This window comes from Melanostigma gelatinosum (assembly GCF_949748355.1).
Source record: "Melanostigma gelatinosum genome assembly, chromosome: 18".
Classification (NCBI taxonomy): Eukaryota; Metazoa; Chordata; class Actinopteri; order Perciformes; family Zoarcidae; genus Melanostigma; species Melanostigma gelatinosum.
Window position 1 is genome coordinate 23,293,126 of NC_136651.1, and position 26,349 is coordinate 23,319,474.

General features: G+C 43.4%; 1 protein-coding gene across 1 annotated transcript in view; it reads left to right on the forward strand.

Moving 5' to 3' along the window:
• pam (peptidylglycine alpha-amidating monooxygenase) overlaps window positions 1-22,249 on the forward strand; it is a 96,502-nt gene extending 74,253 nt beyond the window's left edge. The window contains exons 22-26 of the mRNA XM_079289821.1: window positions 1,462-1,558; window positions 1,796-1,846; window positions 11,885-12,133; window positions 12,660-12,719; window positions 21,931-22,249. Of these exons, the coding sequence (XP_079145947.1) occupies window positions 1,462-1,558; window positions 1,796-1,846; window positions 11,885-12,133; window positions 12,660-12,719; window positions 21,931-22,109 (636 nt within the window). The 3' untranslated portion in view covers window positions 22,110-22,249. The remainder of the gene's footprint in view (window positions 1-1,461; window positions 1,559-1,795; window positions 1,847-11,884; window positions 12,134-12,659; window positions 12,720-21,930) is intronic.
• Window positions 22,250-26,349: the final 4,100 nt, after the last annotated feature.

Genomic DNA, 26,349 nt, shown 5'->3' on the forward strand with positions numbered 1-26,349 from the left:
CCTGGCTTCCACCTTCCCTCCTCTCTCCTACCCCATAACCAGCAAGAGGCTGGTTCTGCCTCCTCCCCCACCTTGTGAGCTGGTTGTTTCTTGCTCCTTTCGTCCAAACCCAGAGATGACACCAACCGCCTTGCTAATTTGGCCGGGAAGGCCCTGCAACCGATCTCCACGGGGAACAACCATGCCTGCCATCCCTTGTCCTTGCCCTCCTGAACTAAGGAACTTCAAGGCTTCTGGGCTCTTCTTGCACCTGTTCCGCTCTAGACAGAGGCACCTAATGGCATCACCTGTACAGTCCTTAAGCTATAGCTGTTTTGCATTCTGACAGTATGTGTGCCAGTGTTCCCTTTTCACCACAGAGTTTGCAGTTAGTTTCCTGCATCCACCTCACTTCCTTGCGGTTACAAAGTTCTGCCTGGACCATTTCTTGCCTATTCTTGGCACTTGCGTTCCTCCACTGCTGCTGCGGATTTTTTTGTCTTCTTCAGCCTTTCTTCAGTCTGCTTAACAGCATTGGATCCACAGGAACTCCTCCACATCTGGCTTCAAACTAGATAGTGCCAGATTTGTGTTGGCCGAGAAGAGGCCTGGAGAAGCTGTAGGATTATTTACAAAAGAAGGATTGTGGCTCAGTGGTAGAGCAGGGTCGTCCTTCCATCAGAGGATCGGCGCTTTGATGACATAATGACATGTAGTGTTAAAGTGCTTTGAGTGGTCAGAAGACTAGAAAAGAGAAATACAAGTACAGTCCATTTACCAAACTGCTCACCTTTTCTTTTTCTTTCTTCTTTTTTTAAATTTGTTTTGTCAATATTTTTGGGCTTCTGCCTTTATTACAGTACAGCCGAAGAAAAGGGGGAAAGAGAGAGGGTGACCTGCAGCAGAGGTGAGATGCTTCCTGACTGGAGTTCACAGGATGTTCAGTCTGTGACCAGCACTTGGGTCACCAATGTTCCACAACTCGACCTGTTTTGTTGTATCTTGAGCCTCTGAGGTCTTTGTGGACTTTGCCACAATAACACCTTTCTGTGAATTACTCTCCTGTCATTTTGTATCTCCTGTCCTGGATGTTGCCAGTTCCATCCTGTAGGTGACACCTAGTGGGTGTCAGGTTTATTCATCAGGTCGCTTGTTTTGTTGCATGAGTAGCAGAGGAGACTTTGGAAGCGCCTGCAAAGTCTGTTTGCTCTAGGTGTTGCAATTTCTGACATCTAAATACATTTAAAACAGAATAATAACAATCCAAACAGTTCCAAATATTGATATACTGTATGAATTAGAGATTCCTAATGCAAACAGAGGGGAAATCGGACCGAGCTATCCAGTAAGCTGAGGGTTACCTCCAGTCTGAACTTCATGTCTGCCTTCTGAACAGACATGTACTCTACCCAGACCACTGGGTTTTTGGAAAGGTGATAATTTTTGTTGCCTAAACTTTGCTGTATTGTCTTTCATTTGCAGGAGTTTAAAATGCCTCACGACATAGTTGAAACCAGGGATGGTAGCGTCTTTGTCGGGGATGCAAGCAGTAAATCAGTCTTCAAGTTCACCACTGACAGTAAGCTCAGCTTCATGAAGACTATGATGAATCTAAACTATTTAATGTCCTCTTGTGCAGAATCCATCTTAACTTGTGTGTTTGCATTAAGTGAAATTCACTATTGTAGATATTGGTGAGAATGCAGAAATCATCATGTCCTTTTTTTGTGACTTTGCAGATGAACTGTACCTGTAATTTGACTTTGTAGTTTTATTAACCTGTATCCACAACTGGATTTTTCATTTTCATTCTAAGAGTTACATCGCTCTGTCAAGAAAGCTGGTATCGAGGTTCAAGAACTTGATGGTAAGTATTGTTGAGTTTAACATTTTTTATGTTCTAAGTAAAAGCACAGCTGCTGCTGAGGGTCCAGCCTGTTGCTGCTGATATTTGCTGACACCTCAAGGCAACACACAGCATGTGACGCATATCCAAAATGCGTGAGTCATATCCAAATCAGTTCATGTATGTGGGGATACGCCTATGTTCTCTTCTTCACAATGAAAAGTTGACTTATTCTTTGAGAATCCAAAAATAACTCCACCCTCACATTTCAAGCTCCTTTCCTCTTCTTGATGAGAACAGTAGAAATGTAAGCTCCCTTGGTTCTAATGAACAAAGTAACGTTATCGTAATATGGCCATCCTTCAATCAGAGGATCGGGGGTTTGATCCCTGGCTCCGCTAGTCCATGTCAATGTGTCCTTGGGCAAGATGCTTTACTCCAAGATGCTCCTGTTATGGTAAGATGAGATAAGATAATCCTTTATTAGTCCCGCAGTTGGGAAATGTACAGGATCACAGCAGCAAAGTGGACAGTGCACCAAGATACATGGTAGAAAAGAAGAGCAGCAAGTATTATAAATAGGTACTAAACAGTAAGAGTATCAACCAAGTCAAAAAGTTCAAAAACCCACAATAAATAAATATAACTAAAAATATTATATATACAGAGTATTTCATTTATTTTATTGCACAGTGTAATTATTGCACAGATTTGTTAGTGTTGTTAGTGTTGTGTGGTCTACTGGGAGCACAGCTGGTTGTGCAGCCTGACTGACAGCAGCAGGAAGGAAGGACCTGCAGTACCTCTCCTTCACACACCACATATACATATACATATATATGTATGTATGTATATATGTATGTATATATGTATGTATATATGTATGTATATATGTATATATATATATATATATATATATGTATATATGTATATATATATATATGTTGGGATCTAAAGGAGCGTGTTTGGGTTATCAGCATTTAAGAAACTGAATTCTTGACATCAATAGAATTATTGATGTATGTAACAATTATTAATGATTATTAATATAAACGGGGCACCACCCTGTGAACAGGGACCAATAACCAAACGATAAAACTAAGTCTCATAATTAGTAGTCACTCATAATGTCACTAGTCTGCGTATGACTATACATTCAGTGACAGTGAAGGTTTTTAAGTTCGAGCACAGGCTACTACATACAGTCTTATCAAATACATATGCACAAGTAATCACAGACGACTGCTCCTGAAAGTATAACAGAGTTTATTGAATCAAAATAATAAATGATCAAATCAATTAATATTGCAACCAACAAACGTTATCATACAATTTTATATGCCTAACCTAAAGAATGAATAAAATGGATGAGGGTGTATGTCTGTGTGTGTATGTGTATGTGTGTGGGTCTGTGGGTGAACAGGAAGGAGTCTTACAGCTAGAGACTACAAAGATGGCGGCGTCGAGTGACGCTGGCCAAAGGGGAGGGGCCTCAAGAACTACAGCTAGAAACTACAAAGATGGCGGAGTCGAGTGACCCGGACAAAATGGGAGTTAGGCTGCTGTATGTAATCACGTGTGCCTGGGCAGCACGTGATGTGAGGCGATCGTTTCAACGGGGTTTCTCAGGTGTAGAGCTAGGAGCTGTGTGTGTTACGTGAGAGGAGGAAAGAGAAAAAAGGAGCGAGAACTCGAAGTGAATCACGCTTCGGCGTGCGATGTGGTAGGGAGCCTGCTTGCTGGTTCTATCATGCATAAATATACCGCTGTCGTCTTTGAACTGCCGGTAACTTATGCCGTGATAAACCACGTACCTCAGCTCACTCACCGAGTCGAGTTAATGAAAAGAGAACTTCCACCCGGAGTGGAAGACAATGAATGAAAAGAAATCAAATAAATCCCAAGCAAACAGTCATAGTTGATACACAAATACAGCGGAACTTCTCTGTTCCGTAATGATTGCGCAATATCTCGATATCACGCGACCGTAACTTAAACACACAAAAACACGGGAATATCAACATATAAATGAATGACCTGAATTAAACTTACGTTAATTTAAGCTAAGCTATGCCCAAATGCCAAGAACCTTACTTGTAGATGCTTCGTTGCAACGTGGAAGTGTTCGTGGCAAAGCTGTCCTTTTTCTTCGAGAGGAAGGGGGGGGGGCGGCTTCTCAGCGCGGCGTTTGAGCTGGCGCTGTTTCGGTCCGTCGTGGCGTGAGCTCGTTCTGGAGCGAAACGCAGACGTGATCAATCCTCGCTTCAGGGAGGATGACCTAACTTCGGTTGAGACGACGTGGTCCGTAGGTCTCCCGGTAATCATCGGTCAGGAGAGGTCTAGACGTCTTCCTGCCGGGGTGTGCGCAAAAAGGAAAAGGAGCAGGAAGCACTGAACGGATCGCTGAAGCAGATTCGTTATCGCGGGCTGTTTCATCCAGCGAAATGGCTTGTCAGGGTTTGATGAGGGGAGAAGGGCCGTGACTCCCTCGTGGCCGGCGTCGCGCTGGCGGGGCAAGCTGGACTCTCTGTGGCCTGGCCGGGGGGGGGTCCGGGCGAAGAGAGCGCGGTGTGCTCCCTGTTCGACGGAGGTCGAAGGGAAAAAAGCAAGGAGGTGTGATCTGCAGGCACTTTTGTTGGACAGTGGTTGAACCACAGGGGTCCTGGGGTCTCTTGGCCTTCGGCCAATGAGATTGCAGCGGTGCATTCAGGTGACTTCAGGAACCATAGTTTTTTTGGGGGGAGGGGGAATTCACACCCTAGTGTGACATTCCTTTGCTCTCCTCAAACTACAACTCAGGATGAGACCCTTGCTTGACAAAGTGAAGGCCTGATTCTCTTTGTCCACAGCACATATTTAAGCCATATGGCCAGAGCCCAACATCCCCCCTTTGTTCTGAAGAGCGAGGTGTTGGCTTCGGTCTTTAGAGCAAACCAAGGGCTGGCATGTGCATCCATGTGGTGGGGAAACCTGAAGAGGTGAGACAGTCCAAATGTTCCTGAGACCAAAAGCAGTGGTTAAAACAGGCAGTGTTCATTGTTCATAGAGTTCAAGGTTCATAGTGGTCAAGTTCATGGTGTTCAAGTTCAGAGTTCATTGGCATCTGGGCAGATGACTAAGGTGGCATCTGGGCAGATGACTTTAACTACTTCTACCTACATCTACTATCATACACAATTCAAATCATAGGTGAGCAAAACATTATTCCCAAATAATTCAATCGCTATTATGATGTTGTGATATTCTAGCATTGTGGCACAGTGTCAAAGAAAGTAACAACCCAAATAAACAAAACAAAAGAGAGAGAAGGAAAGAATAGAAAGACAAGAAGCAGGTGAGGGGCAAACAGTGGTTACTGGTTCAACTCCTAGACAGGACTGGAGTCCGTCGGCGGAGCAGTCGTAGGTTGGCTACGTGGTGTTATGAATAGGAGGGAATCCAGTTAGTCTGTCGCTTCTGGATCTATTGGTACATGATATGTGCGTCTATCTCTCTCTGATCGGTAGATTTAGAGCGAGTCCTGTGTCTAAGTTTTAGAATCTATCGATATTGGAGTTGCGTTGCCAAGACTATAGGCCAGAGGTACCTGTGAGGGTTGCATAACAGTAGTGGTAGCAGATTTACAGATTTCTTAGCACGGCTAGTGTGACTAGCTAGGCTGGTCTCTCGCTGCTCCAGCTGTTGACAGCTGAGTCTTCTCGGATGAGGTCCTGGGTTAAATCTGACTGCTACGGCAGAGGTTATGTCTTCTCTGGTTACTTCTGGTAGAGTCTATAAAGCATGCAAAGGGTTCTCTATGAGAGTGGAGCATCAGTTTACAGTCACAATGGTTTGTCAGGTCATGCAACTGTTCTGGTTGAAGTTGGATGTGTTAGCGGTTAGTGCATGTCTACAGGGTGAGTTGAAGCATGCAGTTAAACGTTAGTAGTCAATAGTAAGCTGCCATTCTGCCGGTTGGTTTCGGCACTGGCGAGATTAGAGTGTACTTCCTGTGAAGTGCATCTCTCTAAGTTTCTGTTGTCAGAGAGCCCACCCCCCTCGCGCTGTTCAAGTGGCGAGGGCCGATATCCCACGTTACCGCCAGCACTCAGGGAAACGTCGCGAACAGTTTCACTCTGGAGTGTGTCATGGCGGGCTGGTGATATCTCCCTCCCCCCCACCCTCCTAATTAGAGATGGAGACAGGTCCGGCGCACAGGTCAAGTTCAGTTACCTACGGCACTGGCGACTTGATAGGCCCGGGCGATGACTCGGCTGAAAGAAGGCGGTGGCTTCGTTGAACAAGCTGGAGGTGGCTCCTGCTGACAGAGCAGGAGAGGAAGGCTTAGTTGACGAAAGATCTTACGAGCTTGGGTGCTCGAAAGGGCCTCTAAGGTTGTGGCACCCTAGAGGTGTATGCGAAAAGGTGGGGGAACACATGAGGCTCGTTTCTGACCCGGAGTCGGGTAGAGCAAGAGTGTTATGACCCCCCAGTAAGACTGAAGAACATGTATAGATATATACATAACGGGCATTGCCTTTGCGAACAAGGTCGCCCAAGAAGGTTGAAGAACGAGGTGCGAACATGGGAGTGGTTGTTTCCGGAAGTGTGCTGAGTTCTCTTCCCCCCCCCCCCCTACCATGTCGACTTGGCAGCAGGGGGAAAGGTCACTTGGCTTAGTCAGGTGGGCTGCGAGTCAGCGTTACCTGATGTTGCCCTTTAGGGCGTCTTTCACCCCCCTGGTTCCGTTGGTCTTTCGACCGCCAGGGTCGTTTGTTCCACGGGGGTGACCAGGGCTCGCTAGGCCAAGTCCTCTCGTCGTCTTCCGACGCTAGGTCGGAGTCGCTCGACTGTTGGATGCCTAAGACTATGGCGGTGTCTTCGTACCGATTTGTCGGCCGTCCGCGTGTCTTCCATGCAAGTTGCGCGTACTTCCTAATCTCTGGCATGGTGAGGTTACTCGTTCTGCAGTGCATGGTAACATCGTATCTCACGTTGTCGTGGAGATTGTGCAGGAATAGCGACTTGAAGGCATGGTCTTCTTCTAGACCTGGGGCGTTACGTCCTTGGAAGTACGCAGATCTCAAGCGCCTGAAGTAGTCTCTCGGAGACTCTAGCCTTTCCTGGGAAATGGCAAAGGCGCCGAGGGTGGCAGAAGCTGGGTCGGTGTACAGGGAGTACTCCTCCCTAAGGGCGTGACAAAGGGATGAATAGCGGTCACGGATGCTCGGCTGGAGCGTTTCCATGAAAGCGTGGATGCTTCGCGCTGTGGTTTTCCACACTAGCTTTAGCTTTTCGCGCGATGAGGGGCGCGATAGGTCGAGGAGGCAGCGATCGATCTCCCTTAGGTAGTCATCGATGCTCGAGTCGTGATTATCGGGGTTGAAGCGCTCTATGGCTTTCGCCAGAGACACAATCTGTCGAGTACGCAGGCCTCCAAGGTTGATGGGGCCTGAGCCGTCCGAGTCGTCTGAGTCTCCATACTCGCGATGGTGGTAACGACTATCATCCTCCCTCCCTGAGGGGGATGGGGTCAGTTCTTGCCGCGCGCGTGAACTGCGTGGAGGATTGCGGTCGCCTGAGGTGGTTTTGAAGCCACCTGGGCAGTCTAGGACCTGGTGTTGGTCCTCTCTCCTCCTGGTTGGGGAACGCGTTCTCAAGAAATGCAAGGTGGTTCGGGTCTCGGGGAATGAGGGAGCCGAGACCAAGAAATGACTGGGCTGAAAGGCTCGATAGGGGGTAGCAGTACCTACCGGGGTTGCTGGAACACCTTGAAGCGCTTTCAGTTTGTCATCACTCTCTGATGCTTTAGAGAGTTCTAGGTTGACCTCTCTGAGGTCACTGCGCAGGCTACTATTTTCTGACTGTAGGGCTCTACAGTCACGTGACAACTCCTGAACCTCTGTTCGGAGTGTCCAGATCTCGCGTTGCTGCTCGTCGCTCTGTGCCCGGGTTCGGGCAGCTTGCAGCTGCATTTTCTGATGGTAGATGAGCAGTATTTCGCCGATTACGTCCTGAATCAGGCGCTCTCTGTTACCTGCTGGGTTATTTACATAAGCCACCAGCTGCTCTAATTGCTCGTCGCATAGGACAGCAGTGTATTTTGCAAAGTACTCTCTTTCCTTTGCTGTGAGTCCGAGGACATCAGCCACCGCATCTCGTAATGCGGTGTCTTCTGGAGCTACAGCTCCAGGAATGGGGGATTTCTCGTCGCTCATTCTCTCTAATGAGTGCGACTCCCAGTGGTTGTTAATTCCCTAGTGTTAGAACGGAAACTGTTAGTGTTTACGGTTCTCAGTGAAATGTCTAGTTCTGTGACTTACGATTTCTACTGTTAGATGTTAATTACTGTTAGTGTTACGGTTCATGCAGGCGCACAGTGAAATGTCTAGGTCTGTGACTTACGTTTCTACTGTTGCTGCTCTGAGGTATCACTACTGCTTTGCAGCCAGAGGTGCGAAAATGCTAATGTGGTTTAGCACTTTGGGCCTGTGACAGCTGTGTGTAACTTCTTTGAGGGATTTAAGAAAGCAAGCAAGGTATTACAAATAAACGATCAAATCTACTACACAGCTGGCTGTTAGTTTTAAGAAATGAAACGAATAATTAAACCTGGAAACGAAATAAAATTTCGAGAAGGGAATTAAAGATTAAGATTAAAAATCTGGATTTAAAATCAAAAATTTAATTACAATAAGAAAAGATTTTGAATATCAAAGCCTACCTATTTTGGGAAATAAGTTTCAGGAATTTGGATCATTCAAAAGAAGAAAAAAAATAATTTTTCGAAAAAAATATTTTTTTTGGAAAATTAATTATTCAAAAATAATTATGGATTAATGTGCATATATACTGTAACAAAACTGGAATAACGTAGCCTCACACGGGGCACCATTATGTTGGGATCTAAAGGAGCGTGTTTGGGTTATCAGCATTTAAGAAACTGAATTCTTGACATCAATAGAATTATTGATGTATGTAACAATTATTAATGATTATTAATATAAACGGGGCACCACCCTGCGAACAGGGACCAATAACCAAACGATAAAACTAAGTCTCATAATTAGTAGTCACTCATAATGTCACTAGTCTGCGTATGACTATACATTCAGTGACAGTGAAGGTTTTTAAGTTCGAGCACAGGCTACTACATACAGTCTTATCAAATACATATGCACAAGTAATCACAGACGACTGCTCCTGAAAGTATAACAGAGTTTATTGAATCAAAATAATAAATGATCAAATCAATTAATATTGCAACCAACAAACGTTATCATACAATTTTATATGCCTAACCTAAAGAATGAATAAAATGGATGAGGGTGTATGTCTGTGTGTGTATGTGTATGTGTGTGGGTCTGTGGGTGAACAGGAAGGAGTCTTACAGCTAGAGACTACAAAGATGGCGGCGTCGAGTGACGCTGGCCAAAGGGGAGGGGCCTCAAGAACTACAGCTAGAAACTACAAAGATGGCGGAGTCGAGTGACCCGGACAAAATGGGAGTTAGGCTGCTGTATGTAATCACGTGTGCCTGAGCAGCACGTGATGTGAGGCGATCGTTTCAACGGGGTTTCTCAGGTGTAGAGCTAGGAGCTGTGTGTGTTACGTGAGAGGAGGAAAGAGAAAAAAGGAGCGAGAACTCGAAGTGAATCACGCTTCGGCGTGCGATGTGGTAGGGAGCCTGCTTGCTGGTTCTATCATGCATAAATATACCGCTGTCGTCTTTGAACTGCCGGTAACTTATGCCGTGATAAACCACGCACCTCAGCTCACTCACCGAGTCGAGTTAATGAAAAGAGAACTTCCACCCGGAGTGGAAGACAATGAATAAAAAGAAATCAAATAAATCCCAAGCAAACAGTCATAGTTGATACACAAATACAGCGGAACTTCTCTGTTCCGTAATGATTGCGCAATATCTCGATATCACGCGACCGTAACTTAAACACACAAAAACACGGGAATATCAACATATAAATGAATGACCTGAATTAAACTTACGTTAATTTAAGCTAAGCTATGCCCAAATGCCAAGAACCTTACTTGTAGATGCTTCGTTGCAACGTGGAAGTGTTCGTGGCAAAGCTGTCCTTTTTCTTCGAGAGGAAGGGGGGGGGCGGCTTCTCAGCGCGGCGTTTGAGCTGGCGCTGTTTCGGTCCGTCGTGGCGTGAGCTCGTTCTGGAGCGAAACGCAGACGTGATCAATCCTCGCTTCAGGGAGGATGACCTAACTTCGGTTGAGACGACGTGGTCCGTAGGTCTCCCGGTAATCATCGGTCAGGAGAGGTCTAGACGTCTTCCTGCCGGGGTGTGCGCGAAAAGGAGCAGGAAGCACTGAACGGATCGCTGAAGCAGATTCGTTATCGCGGGCTGTTTCATCCAGCGAAATGGCTTGTCAGGGTTTGATGAGGGGAGAAGGGCCGTGGCTCCCTCGTGGCCGGCGTCGCGCTGGCGGGGCAAGCTGGACTCTCTGTGGCCTGGCCGGGGGGGGGGGTCCGGGCGAAGAGAGCGCGGTGTGCTCCCTGTTCGACGGAGGTCGAAGGGAAAAAAGCAAGGAGGTGTGATCTGCAGGCACTTTTGTTGGACAGTGGTTGAACCACAGGGGTCCTGGGGTCTCTTGGCCTTCGGCCAATGAGATTGCAGCGGTGCATTCAGGTGACTTCAGGAACCATAGTTTTTTTGGGGGGAGGGGGAATTCACACCCTAGTGTGACATTCCTTTGCTCTCCTCAAACTACAACTCAGGATGAGACCCTTGCTTGACAAAGTGAAGGCCTGATTCTCTTTGTCCACAGCACATATTTAAGCCATATGGCCAGAGCCCAACATATATGTATATATGTATGTATGTATATGTATATATGTATATATATATGTATATATATATATGTATATATATATATGTGTGTGTGTGTGTGTGTAGGTGTGTGTGTGTGTGTGTGTGTGTGTGTGTGTGTGTGTGTGTGTGTGTGTGTGTGTGTGTGTGTGTGTGTGTGTGTGTGTGTGTGTGTGTGTGTAGGTGTGTGTGTAGGTGTGTGTGTGTGTGTGTATGTATGTATGTATGTGAATATGAATATGAAGGAAAGACCTGCGGTACCTCTCCTTCACACCGGGGGTGAATCAGCCGGTGGCTGAAGGGGCTGCACAGAGCTGCCAGGGCGTCCCGCATGGGGTGGGAGGTGTTGTCCATCAGGGATGTCATCCTCCTGTCTCCCTCCACCTCCATGGTGTTTGAATAGTTAGTAATAGATAGTCCTGATGGGCAGGTGGCACCTAGCATGGTAGCCCCTTCCATCAGTGTATGAATGTGAATGTGCCTTGAATGGTCACAAGTCCATTTACCACTGAAACAATAATTGCTGACAGACTGAAGGTAGAAGTACACATCAGTAGGCTGTATGTATGTGAGGGTAGATGTGTATGTGGGTAGTTGCACCTGGACAGGGGGAGGGTGTTTTGGTTCTGTAAAGATGTTGAAAGGCTTTTGTACACTCTGCAATATGGCCGCTTCCAAATTAAAATAATTAGTTTAGAAAGGTTTTGCAACAGGGTAACTCAGTCCCCAGCAAGAGGGTGGTGTCTGTCTGTGACTGCACTACTGGCATGTTAGTAGAGATTGTCAGTGTGCAGTCACATATGTTACGATGAAAGTGACAAGAATTTGAACTAGACTCTGGTTGCCTTTACAGTTGATAAAAAGTACAGAAACTTTAATGTGGCCATTCCATCACAATAGTAGCGTAGTCTGTGAAGGTCAAATGTTTTATTTTATACTTTTCAAGCATACATTGATGCCTTTCCCCAGACCCCCCAAGGGGCTTTGGGTCTTTGTCCCCCTTTCATCCTTGATGAGTTTGCATGCCTGGTTTTCTTATATTTGAATTTGAACTATTAGGATTTGCTTTTTGTCTGCAGAGAACAAACTAAATCATTTCGTGTCTGTGATGAAAATAGCACTCCCAAAAGAAGTATTCTCTTGGTTTATGCACACCTGGTTATGTGGTTTATCCTTCTTAAAAAAAAGAAGAAATCATGGCGTGTAAACCCTGTTAATCACAACATTTCTCTCTGTTTAGAAATGGAGACATTTGTCCGAACTAAGGTGAGGCCGGAGCACAACATGTCAAAGACAGCAGCCATCCAAGAGAAGCAAACGGTGTCTCTGCAGCCTCAACCACAGGGAAAGGCAGGAGAGGAGAAGAAGAAGAGTGCAGCAAAGCCGGACAGAGAGCCCGGTGTACTCCCAGCTGTTATCACCACCCTGCTGCTCATCCCGCTACTGGTGGTCATCTCCATTGGACTCTTCATCTGCTGGAGAAAAAACAGTACGTATGACCCAAGAGTGTTTGACCTTAACGAACACCAAAATAGATATCGTTTTAATAAATCCAAATGAGGTCATCTAGTCATTTGTTTAGAATACCAGTTTAGATAATGATTCTTTTGAGGAAAGCAGGGCAGTATTCTCGCAGAAAGTCCGGAACATTGAAATCTTCCAACACACGGAAACTCTGAATCAGACGCGCTTCCCGAAGATGGCAGCTCGCTAGAGTCTGAGTGGCAGCGTTATATTCTTCAACAGACCCACAGCCTGTCGACATGTTGTCATTTATTTATGGTATTGGTTATTTCATAATGGATCACAGACAAGCGTCCATTTTAAATAGCACCCTACATTTTAAAAGTCATGCATGAAAGACTTGTTTGCAAAACCAACTAACAAAGATTAATTAAGTTTCTCCTAAAAATAGGAAAATAATAGAAAAAAAGTACATGCCCGATATAATTTGATGTCTTTGTACTAATATTTGGTCAGCATTCGGCTTATTATTGAATGTTGTTTGTTTGCAGACGCATGTGAGGTGAAAACTGAACCCAGTTCTGTGCGAGGGATCTTGGGAAAAATAAGAGGTATGTCATTTAACATAACAAATATAATGCCTTTTACCTAATCCTCTCGTTGACCCGGGCAGGGATCTCATCGCCCCAACACTTGTTTGTGACTTAATTCTTACACTATTTGTTTTTTAAAATGTATACTCTGAATCGCATGTGGCAAAATCAAGGCCCGCGGGCCGTTACCGGCTCGCCACATCGCTTACTAACTGAATGAAAAGTTAGACTTGCAAATATAAATATGCCCATTGTAGAAAGGATTTTAAGCAAGAAGCTGCTCTGGCGTAGAAAGAATAAAACTGATGTGGCTGAGGTGGCAACCGGAAACATCTGGTCGGTGTCATGGTTAGAGATGGATGCACCAAAAGTGCCATGGGGATATTTTTATTATCAAGTCTCAACGTTTCATCTTTTTTGCTGGCGAAAATGGGCTTCCATATAAAGGCTATGCTGCTTTACAGTGCACAGTGACCATAAACTACATCTCCCACAATGCACGTCGATTTTGTGACCTGCAAAATGACGGCATCCTGCCGCTAGAAAGCAGATTTTCCATATCGGAGTTTAACTTTGTCAGTTACATTTTATTTCACACTGTGATGGTGAACTGTGTAATTAATCCGTGGTTCACAAGTGTGTGATCCGTTACACTATTATTCACTCACGGCAACATGTTGTCTGTGTGCCGACATTAAAACGATCACAACAGGTGGACAGGAGAGGCAACAGCCCGTACAGAGGTTTTCCTACAAGTGAAAAAGATCGACAAATAATCCCAAACTGTCCACATCACAACACACATCACACATCACATCACACATCACACCACAACACACATCACAACACACATCACACATCACATCACACATCACAACACACATCACAACACACACCACACAAAACACATCAGACACCACACATCACAACACACATCACAACACACATCACAACACACATCACAACACACATCACAACACACATCACATCACACATCGCATCACACAACACACATATCACATCATACATCACATCACACATCACAACACACATCACATCACACAACACACATCACATCACACATCACAACACACATCACATCACAACACACATCACACATCACACATCACAACACACATCACACATCTCACAACACACATAACACATCACACATCACACATCACATCACACATCACAACACACATAACACATCTCACATCACAACACACAACACACATCACACATCACAACACACATCACACATCACACATCACAACACACATCACAACACACATCACACATCACACATCACATCACACCACACGTCACATCACAACACACATCACACATCTCACAACACACATAACACATCTCACATCACACATCACAACACACATCAAATCACAACACACATAACACATCTCACATCACATCACACATCACATCACACATCACATCACACATCACAACACACATCACAACACACAACACAACACACATCACAACACACATCACAACACACATCACACATCACATCACACATCACAACACATATCACACCACACATCACAACACACATCACATCACACAACACACATCACACATCACACATCACATCACACCTCACACCACACATCACATCACAACACACATCTCACAACACGCTTCACACATCACAACACACATCATACATCACATCACACATCACACAACACACATCACATCATACATCACACATCACATCACACAGCACACATCACACCACATATCACACATCACAACACACATCACACCACACATCACATCACACATCACACATCACATCACAACACACATCACATCACACATCACATCACAACACACATATCACACCACACATCACATCACACATCACAACACACATCACATCACACATCACAACACACATCACACATCACACATCACAACACACATCTCACACCACACATCACACATCACACATCACAACACACATCACAACACACATATCACAACACACATCACACATCACATCACACAGCACACATCACACCACATATCACACATCACATCACAACACACATCACACATCACACCACACATCACATCACACATCACACATCACATCATACCTCACACCACACACATCACACCACACATCACACATCACATCACAACACACATCACAACACACATCACACATCACACATCACATCACAACACACATCTCACACATCACATCACACAACACACATCACATCACACATCACAACACACATCACATCACAACACACATCTCACACCACACATCACAACACACATCACAACACACATATCACATCACACATCACGCCACACATCACGTCACACATCACACAACACACATCACATCACACCCCTCACACATCACAACACACATCACATCACATGTCACACCACATCACAACACACATCACACCACACATCACATTACAACACACATCACACATCACAACACACATCTCACACCACACATCACATCACAACACGCATCACATCACACATCACACATCACAACACACATCTCACAACACACATCACAACACACATATCACATCACACATCACATCACACATCACAACACACATCTCACACCACACATCTCACAACACACATCACAACACACATATCACATCACACATCACATCACATCACACATCACAACACACATCACAACACACATCTCACACCACACATCACATCACATCACACAACACACATCACATCACACATCACAACACACATCTCACACCACACATCTCACAACACACATCACAACACACATCACCACACATCACACCACACATCACGCCACACATCACGTCACACATCACACATCACACAACACACATCACATCACACCCCTCACACATCACAACACACATCACACATCACGTCACACGTCACATCACACATCACACCACATACCACACAACATACATCACATATTGTTATTTTATTTAATAGTTTGATCTTTGATAGAGTAATGTGGGTTTCTTAGCCCTCAATTAAAATGATTTATGTTATAATAACAGAAATGTGCTGAAATATTTTTACATTTATATAACTGCATGTACAATATTTTCCAGTTGAATCAACAATCAAATACAGAGACAGTTATTTACCAATATGTTAGGAGTAGTTACATTTACACCGTCTGACAGTTACAACCGGCCCTTTGAGGGAAACATGATGCTGATGTGGCCCAGAGTGAAGATGAGTTTGACATTCCTGTTCTGAATATACTTTTAAAATGAGCAAACCAATGCTTGTAATATATTTTAATCCCGACTCCAAAGCAAATTTTGTTTTTTAATACAAAAGTGGGCCATCGCATCTCAAATTGAACAGTAACAATCACTATATTACGTGTTACGTATATTACGGCCAGAAACTAAATATACAAACACATAACTAATTATTAGGGGTGTAACGGTACGCGTATTCGTATTGAACCGTTCGGTACGAGGCTCACGGTTCGGTACGCATGACGAACCGAATACCTTTGAATAAAAAATGTTTTAATTTAAAAAAAAAATTAAAAACCTTTATTTAACCAGGTAGTCCCATTGAGATTAAAAATGTCTTTTGCAAGATGTAAGTAACAATTCAAGATGTAAGCAAGATGTAAGTAACAATACTACATAACATTAAGGAGCAGTTTTTGTATTTTATGCTTATGTGTTGCTAAGAAGACACCCCAGAAGATGGGTCACTCAGGTATAGTTCCATCATTGTTCAAAGTCAAAGAATAACTTCATGATGTTAGTTGTAATGAATAAATATATTTTAAAATCAAGTACATTTCTCTGGCATTTATAGTTTTCTACTGTACCGAACCGTGGCTCCACTGTATCGTACCGAACCCAACTGTGAATTTTGTGAACCGTTACACCCCTACTAATTATATAATGCTTAAATAAATGATTGATGTAATTTAATTACAAATTATCAAATCTATTCTGCTTGATAATTGAGAGAATGCACAAATCAAGGAAATTCCATTTCATGTTTTTCTGCTACTTTGCACCCGGTCAGATTCTCACATAGCTCGCATGCACACGAGCGCGCTTACTAGAACATCTCATGGGTTTGGACAGGCGGGTCAAAAAGTGACGCAGCAATGTTCAGAGTAAGTTATCAATGACGCAAAAAAAAGCATTGCATGCAACTGTCCACCTTCCAAACCTTCTCTTCCCCCTTTCTCTCTCTCTTTCTCCCCCTCACACCCGACACACACAGTCAGAGTGTGTGTGTGTGTGTGTGTGTGTGTGTGTGTGTGTGTGTGTGTGTGTGTGTGTGTGTGTGTGTGTGTGTGTGTGTGTGTGTGTGTGTGTGTGTGTGTCCTGACACTGACTACGATAATGCATGAAGTTGGCGGTTTGCTGGTCGGCTCTCGTTACAGATTGGGTGGGAATTTAAAAAACCCTGACAGAAAGTAAGATGGCATAAAGTGAAGTAAGCAAGGAAACAAACAGGAACGAAGGGGACTAATGAAGGAAACAATGAAGGAGGGACCAAGGCAAGGATGAGCTGTAAGCGTTTACTTTGTCTCTAAATCTTTTATGTCTTACTGCAGCGCCACCTTTACATAGTCGATGCAACTCAGAACCTGATCAGGATTCAAGGAACTTTAGGGTTGCACAATGAAATGCAGATGTAGTCCATTTGCTACAAAATGAATAGAAGACAAACAAAACAAAAACGCGAGTGCATTCATCGAGTACATGTTTCTGAATTTGCATCGGGAGGAATGTAAACAGCAGCAACAAAACAATTCTCTGGGCAGATAAGATGGCCGACATCTTCACATAAAAAATTCGACATCAAAGAAACATTGTCCATCAACTTTGACGCCGTTTGAGCACCATGATGTAAACGGAGAGAAAACAAAGGGAAGCAGCACTGCAGTAGCCATATGGCAGATAACCGCATCGTTATGTTGAGACGCATTTTAGTAATTCAAAGTAATTAAAAGCAGGCAGTAGGATACTCACTCTCACACCCAGACACCCCAACCTGATCAACCACACTCACCAAGGTCAATAATTGGCCTGAGGTGGAAGATTCCAGAGAGGAGCCAACCACAGAAGAATCAATTCCGGAAAAATATATAAGAAAGGGTCTATCATCTGGAGGTTTTATCATTCATAACACAGCCAAGTAGGGCTCTGTATTGGCAAGCCCCTCACGATACGAAACGTATCGCGATACACGTGTCATGATACGATATATCGCTGTACAATGCGATGCAATACGATACATATTGCAACATATTGCAATATGTATCGTATTGCATCACATTTGATTGTTTTTTTAATGAAAATTTTAAAGCTTAAAATACAACTGGCTATGTAGCACCTGGATAGTCTAATACGTAAATCACATATTTATAACTCAGCTGAAAAATTGCATCAAACTACTTCAAAAGATGCACATGGTCACTCAGCAGAACACACTGAACTGAAATTCACTTGCCATAAAAAATACATGTAAAATAAAGTGCACATTGTGTTCTCATTGTGTCACTGAGCGCTCTTAACTTACATGTAGATGGCGTAAATAAAATGCATTCAGTAAAGCTGTCTGTCACTATGACTTCCCATTTGTGTCCCATTCCTCCAGGTCCAGATGTCAGTAAGTCCTCGATGTCGTTGCCTGTGCGGCTGTAGTGTTGTCGTGACGTAATCGTAACATTTAACTCGCGGTCTAGTCGTCTGACATCAGTCAGGGCTTCTCTCTCTGCAGGGGAAGCGATGTTTTGATACATGTCATCACCTCTTGGTGAATCCTGCCACTCCACTGCTACATCCATCATGTGTCGGCAGGAATGAGTCGGGATCGCATCGCGCCGCTCGCCAGTATACGGCCGCTTGCTTGTGAGACGCCATGTTGTGAGTTTGGCCGGATCATGCGAACTGGCCGGCAGGTCACTGGCCTTAGCGTAGCGTTACAGTAGCGGAGGAGGAGCTTGTTTGACACATTTTAAATCCCTTTAAAACAGGATTTCTTTTCCTATGTATCGATACACTATCGTTTAAATTAGTTTTCCCGATATTAAGCTATATCGATATTTTCGCACACCCCTACAACCCAGTGCAGTCCAGCCAGCCTCCACTTGGAAAGAGATGTAACTCGCCCCACGTTGTTCACTCAGAAGGAAGAACTGAGTTCAAAATAAAAGCGACCTTCCACTGATGGTGAACAAAGCAATTTCAAGTTTAGTCAGTCAGTCTGTCAATAATAAATCAATACATCTTAACATTCAATACATTGAATCAATCAGTGTCTCAGACAATGTTAAGACATTCTGAGGGGGAATTTCAAAATTCCCCAAAAATGTCATATGCAAGCTCTAAATTCAGATGAGTTTACTTTAATGATCACACTGGTACGATCATATGCATAAAAAGGGTTGAATCATTGTGATGCATTTTATGTATCGCAGTGTTGGGGTCTGACCATATGGCTTCAATATGTGCTGTGAACAAAGAGAATCAGGCCTTCACTTTTTCAAGCAAAGGTTTCATCCTGATTTGTAGTTTGATGAGAGCAACCTCTTCACACTAGGGTGTGAATCTCCCCCCCCCAAAAAAACTATGGTTCCTGAAGTCACCTGAATGCACCGCTGCAATCTCATTGGCCGAGAGCCAAGAGACCCCAGGACCCCTGTGGTTCAACCACTGTTCTACAAAACCACCTGCAGTACACCTCATTGCTTTTTCCCTTCGACCTCCGTCGAACAGGGAGCACACAACGCTCTCTTCGCCCGGACCTTCGTCCTGGACACATGAAGACACATCGGCCTCTCCTCCCCCCTCCAGCACGACGGAGGCCACGAGGAAGCTGCGGCCTTCACCCCTCATCAAACCCTGACAGGTCACGAGCGATTTCGCTGGACGAAACGACAGTGTTCTATTCTGAGTAAAGGCCCCCTCAGCCCGCGAGACGAATCCGCTTCCGCGATCCGTTTTCCGCTTTTTGCTTTCCCCCCCTTTTTTTTGTGCACAAACCGGCACAGAGGAGCCCGACGAAGCCTCGCTCCTCTCGTGACCGATGATTCCCGGTAAGACGCGCAGACACGGCGTCTCATCCGAAGTTAACTGTCCTCCCTGCAGCGAGTACAGATCGGACCTGCGTTTGCTCCAGAGCCACGCCAACGGACCGAAGCCGCACCAGCAAAAGCCGTGCGACACACAGCGCCCGCTGCAAGGCCGCGCCGACCAGAAAGCTCCCCCCTGTCCCCCTTCCTGACGAGGAAAAAGGGACAACTTTCCCACGAACACTTCAACGTTGCAACGAAGCATAGACAAGTAAGGTTCATGGTATCTGGCCATAGCTTAGCTTAAATTTACGTTATATGTTGATATTCCCGTGTTTTTGTGTGTTTAAGTTACTGTCGCGTTATACGGAGGTATTTACGCAATCATTACGGACCAGAGAAGTTCCGTTGCATTGTGTATTAACTGTTTGACTGTTGCTTTTGGGATTTATTTTGAGTTATTTCATTTCGTTCTGTTTATTTCTCTCTTCATTAACTCGACTCTGTGAGTGAGCTGAGGTGCGTGGCTTATCACGGCATATGTTACCGGCAGTTCAAAGACGACAGCGGTATACGTGCGTGGTATGCGTGATAGAACCAGCAAACTCAGGCTCCCTACAACATCGCACACACAGCTCGCACACACAGCTCCTATCTCTGCCCCTGGGGAAACCCCGTTCAAACGATCGCCTCACAACACACGTGTGCATCGGCACACGTGATTACATACAGCAGTCTCACCGCCATTTTGTGTCCGAGTCACTCGACTCCGCCATCTGGTGGTAGTTTAGCTGTAGTATCTTAAGGCCCCTCCCCTTTTGGCCCGCATCACTCGACGCCGCCATCTTTGTAGTCTTTAGCTGTAGCTTAAAGACTCTCCTTTACACACACACACACACACACATATACAGACATACACCCTCATCCATTTTATTCATTCTTTAGTTTAGGCATATAAAATTGTATGATAACGTTTGTTGGTTGCAATATTAATTGATTTGATCATTTATTATTTTTATTTAATAAACTCTGTTATACTTTAAGGAGCAGTCGTCTGTGATTACTTGTGCATATGTATTTGATAAACCTGTATGTAGTAGCCTGTGCTCGAACTTAAAACCTTCACTGTCACTGAATGTGTAGTCATACGCAGACTATTGACATTATGAGTGACTACTAATTATGAGACTTAGTTTTATCGTTTGGTTATTGGTCCCTGTTCGCAGGGTGGTGCCCCGTTGTTATTAATAATCATTAATAATTGTTACATACATTAATAATTCTATTGATGTCAAGAATTCAGTTTCTTAAATGCTGATAACCCAAACACGCTCCTTTACGTTCCCAACAGCAGCATAACCTACAAATCCCTGGATATTATTTATGATATCACCCAGCCGTAGTAGCAGGCTGAGGATTGGATATACTCAATATATATACTACCAATATAAGATATTATTAGGGTTTATTTAGCATACTGAGTGAGATGATCACCAAGTGCATTTTCTGATAATACTCCGGGGCTCAGTGGAGAGCAGGGTCGTCCTTCAATCAGAGGGTCGGTGGTTCGATCCCCGGCATGTCTGTGTGTCCTTGGGCAAGACCCCTAACCCCAAGTTGCCCCCGTAGCTGTGCCTACGGTGTGTGAATGTTAGTCAGTCCTGATGAGCAGGTGGCACCTTGCATGGTAGCCCCTCCCATCAGTGTGTGATGGGTGAAGATGACATGAAGAGTTAAAGATCTTTGAGTGGTCGTAGGACTAGAAAAGAGAAATACAAGTAGAGTCCATTCACCATTTAGCATTCTGTACTCCTACTTTTGAATTTTCAAAGACGTTTTATCGTGTATAGTGTTGAAGTAGTTTTTACGATGTGATATTACTACTTTTACTCAAAGGTTCTGAATAATTCTTCCTCTCATTGAAACTTATTTGATTCATTTATATGTTTATCTATTTGATTTGTATAACATCGTGGAGCTTTTTTTTTAATTGACCCTGATTTTACATTTGGTCAATATGAATATTCAAATGTGAACTGCACTGGTGCAACGCCAGTTTCAATATTGGAGCCAAAAATCGCCCGAGAAGGTAATGTTGTACACTGTAGATAATCTGTAGATAATCATCATGTTGTTTTGTCCCTCTGGCAGGTAAAGCTGTGGGCAGTCTGAACCTGGGGAACTTCTTTGCGTCCCATAAGGGTTACAGTCGCCGGGGCTTTGACCAGCTGAGTACTGAAGGCAGCGACCAGGAGAGGAACGACGGGGACAGCAGCAGCTCTGAGAACGAGGAGTACTCTGCTCTGCCACCTCCTCCGTCCTCCTCTTAGACCCTCGGGCCAGCCACCGACGTCCTGCTTACATTGCCAAGATGTATATTATTCATCATGTGTGTAACTGTTGTGTTAGCTGCCAATGTTATTGTTTATATATTTAAAAATATGTTGTATATAAAAATAATTTAGCATAATTTGGACAATTTATTTAATCTTAATTGAATTAACCCGTGGTCTTGATACAGCCTCGTTCACACAATTCACACATATCACTATGACAGATTGTTTTCCCCAACTGGCCTTCAGTAAAAGGATCAACACAATCCTCAGATTCAGCCTTAAGACAAGAACAAGAATGTTCAAAGGACTTTCTTGAAATAAGCATTAGGAACTTGTATTGTAAACAGTTGAAAACAGATCGAAGCCCATTGCTGGATTTTTATTTGGACTCATAGCACACTTCACACAATGACTTCACTAGATGGAGAATTTCTGTGACTGAAAGGTGTCAAGTATTACACAGTTAGACAATTGATTGATTTGTACTCAAAGCGACCTGTCTGAAAGCTGAAGGCTCTGTTTCCATAGCGGCAGAGCAGCACATGCAGCACTGTGACAGTTTGCTTCTTTCCTGACGATGACATTGGCGTCGCCCGTCTGTTTGCCTGGTGCACAGGGACCACGAGAGGAATCCCTCTCAATCACTTATGACCAGTGTGTCACTATTCCCCAAATCAGTGATTGGATTTTACGGTCACGATTCCATTCAGATTTTGATTAAAACATTTCGCCAAACAGTTTGCTGGGCGCTGTTGTCTTTGCTGAAGGCTCTATTTGTTGCTGCAGTCTCTAAATCTACAGCAGCCTACAAACTGTAGTTGTTTCTGTTCACTACCTGTAGGTTGTTCTGGGAAGGCCTCTGTTACTGCTGCAGGAGGATTGTTTCTACGTCAACTCCGGCAGTGGTCATTGGTTCTTGAAAAGTGCAGCTGCTGTCTACTGGTTAGCTACGCTGTGTCATCTTTGAAGGGTTTTATTCATTTGAACGCATGCAACAAGGCGGGGGGGAGAGAACCAACAATGTGACTACACGTTGTACCTTTAAGATCATTACATTTCTGCAGACACTTGAAGGAATCAGGACACATGCAGCAGACTGCAGTTCCACTACGCATGGACGATCACAAGAAATACCTTTAACAGGCTGGCCAGTGAAACAGCTGTTTATGAGACATCACATGACCGGAGTTCATGAATCAAGTGCATCAACTACAAGTCAGAAAAAGTGGCATTTCATACAAAATGTGGCCATTTACCTCCTAAGGAGATAAAAGACTGACATTGTATTGAATTGAGGTGATCACGTGTAATTGTAGTGAATCCTGTACAGTATGTAAACCCCCTCCCCCCCCCCCACACATCTGCCTCTGACAGACGTGTGGTGCTGTGTTCACATCGTGCTGCTCTGCACTAAACAGACAAAAATCAGATTTCCTGTAGAAGCAATTTGTCATCTGCTCTTGTTGAGCTGTCGTACCTCACTGTGATTGGCTTAGCTTTTTCAGAGAGATGAGAGCAGTGATTTGATTGACCGTTTTTATTAATCACACATCTTTAATCCAAAAGTAGCGAGTGAGCTTAAACGCAGTCCAAGGATCTTTGTGCTTGCTCCATTAAGATGGAGCCCTAAGAGAAGAAGAGCGAAATCCGAGTCAGACCTGGACATGAACACAGTGTTTCATGGCATCTCAATATCTGAGTAAGAATTAAATCAAGCAGGATTCATTTTAGATTATAGATTTATTGTCATCTGAGAAATAAATACTTTAACAACACTGATAGAACATATAGCATAGACTGTTTAGTTTTACTGGACTGAATAAATCTATTACATGTGGTAAAGCAACACACAGCATTAGCTCAACATGATGTTTGGTCCAAGTTTAAGTTCAGTAACATGTCACTTGTAATTTTGTGCCTTCTTACATCTGTATGTTGCCTTTCTTCAGCACCTGCCATTACAAAATGTACCATGGGATGAGAACAGCTGCTGCTTGTACTGTATTGATTTCTCTTCCATTCAAGTGAACAGAAAATGGATATTATTATATGTATATTTATGTCTGTATATTTGTGTGAGTGTGTGTGTGCACGATGCCAATCAAACAGCCAAGTCTCAAGCATTAACTATTACAACAATCTTACAAACTTTCAATAATATAAAGAAACTACATGAATTGAGAAATAATTGCTCCATACATATTATAACTTAAAGGAACCAGATCGGCCTGTTGGGAAGCTTTTAGCTCCTGACCAACAAATCCTTGATATTTCTTCATTTCCCTGAGCTCAAATTGAAATATCTTGTTTTGTTGGACCATCTGTCCAAAGCAAAATATACTAATGATAGAGATGACAGAAAACTAGCAAATATTCAGATTTGAGAAGCGGGTGTAGTTCTGTAACACGTGTCTTCATTCGGGCGGTCCTCAAATGCATGTCTGCGTTTAATGGTTCTGTATCAGCAGTGTACTTTTGTGTACGCAAATACTTTTGTGTATTGTGAGTCGTGCACAGGTACATCAGCTGTTGAAAAGTTCATTACAATGTTTCAACCTGGAATTGTTTCTTAACTACAATTGAGTACAGGAAACATGTTCACTCAAACCTACACCACAAATCATTGGTTGTCAATCAAAGTCTGAATCAAGGACATGGGTATCCCTAATAACAATGCATCAATTAATGTCCATTAATATAAGATAATCCACTACACACATCATAGAAAACTACACAGACACAGAGACGACACAAAAGTGTTGGGAGGAAGAGCATGTTGCTTTGCCAATCAGAGTATTCAGTTTAATTCTGTATCCTCGGGTTTCATTTCATTTCCTCAATCTTTCATTAACCTATTCTTAAATTTCATCCTGTATTCTCAGACCCGAATCAAATATATTTGTTGGTACCAATATCTATTATATCTACCATATCTGTATTTGTTATACACTTTGTATGAATGAATTCTGCACGAGAAATTGCATTTCCAATGTTGCAGTCATGTGTGGGCTATCTGATATTTATTTTGACAGCATAATTTGCTGCAAGAGTACTATTTTTAGTAACTATGTTATTTGTGTAATAAAGTATCTGCAAAGTATCACAGTGTCGGATGTTGGTTGTATGAATACCACTCTCAGACATGTAGAACAACTGCTTGGGATAAAGGCCAGAGGGCAGCAGTGTTACACCATTTAATGAATCATGAACATCACATGATTTAACCACAAGAGTGCAGCAGTGTTACACCATTTAATGATTCATGAACATTACATGATTTAACCACTAGAGGGCATCAGTGTTACACCATTTAATGAATCATGAAAAATTACATGATTTAACCACTGGAGGGCAGCAGTGTTACACCATTTAATGAATCATAGACATTACATGATTTAACCACTAGAGGGCAGCAGTGTTACACCATTTAATGAATCATGAAAGATTACATGATTTAACCACTGGAGGGCAGCAGTGTTACACCATTTAATGAATCATCAACATTACATGATTTAACCACTAGAGAGCAGCAGTGTTACACCATTTAATGAATCATGAACATTACACGATTTAACCACTAGAGGGCAGCAGTGTTACACCATTTAATGATTCATGAACATTACACGATTTAACCACTAGAGGGCAGCAGTGTTACACCATTTAATGAATCATGAACATTACACGATTTAACCACTAGAGGGCAGCAGTGTTACACTATTTAATGAATCATGAAAGATTACACGATTTAACCACTGGAGGGCAGCAGTGTTACACCATTTAATGAATCATAAACATTACATGATTTAACCACTAGAGGGCAGCAGTGTTACACCATTTAATGAATCATGAACATTACTTGATTTAACCACGAGAGGGCAGCAGTGTTACACCATTTAATGAATCATGAACATTACATGATTTAACCACTAGAGGGCAGCAGTGTTACACCATTTAATGAATCATGAACATTACATGATTTAACCACTAGAGGGCAGCAGTGTTACACCATTTAATGAATCATAAACATTACATGATTTAACCACTAGAGCGCAGCAGTGTTACACCATTTAATGAATCATGAACATTACATGATTTAACCACTAGAGGGCATCAGTGTTACACCATTTAATGATTCATGAACATTACATGATCTAACCACTAGAGGGCAACAGTGTTACACCATTTAATGAATAATGAGCATTACATGACTTAACCACTAGAGGGCAGCAGTGTT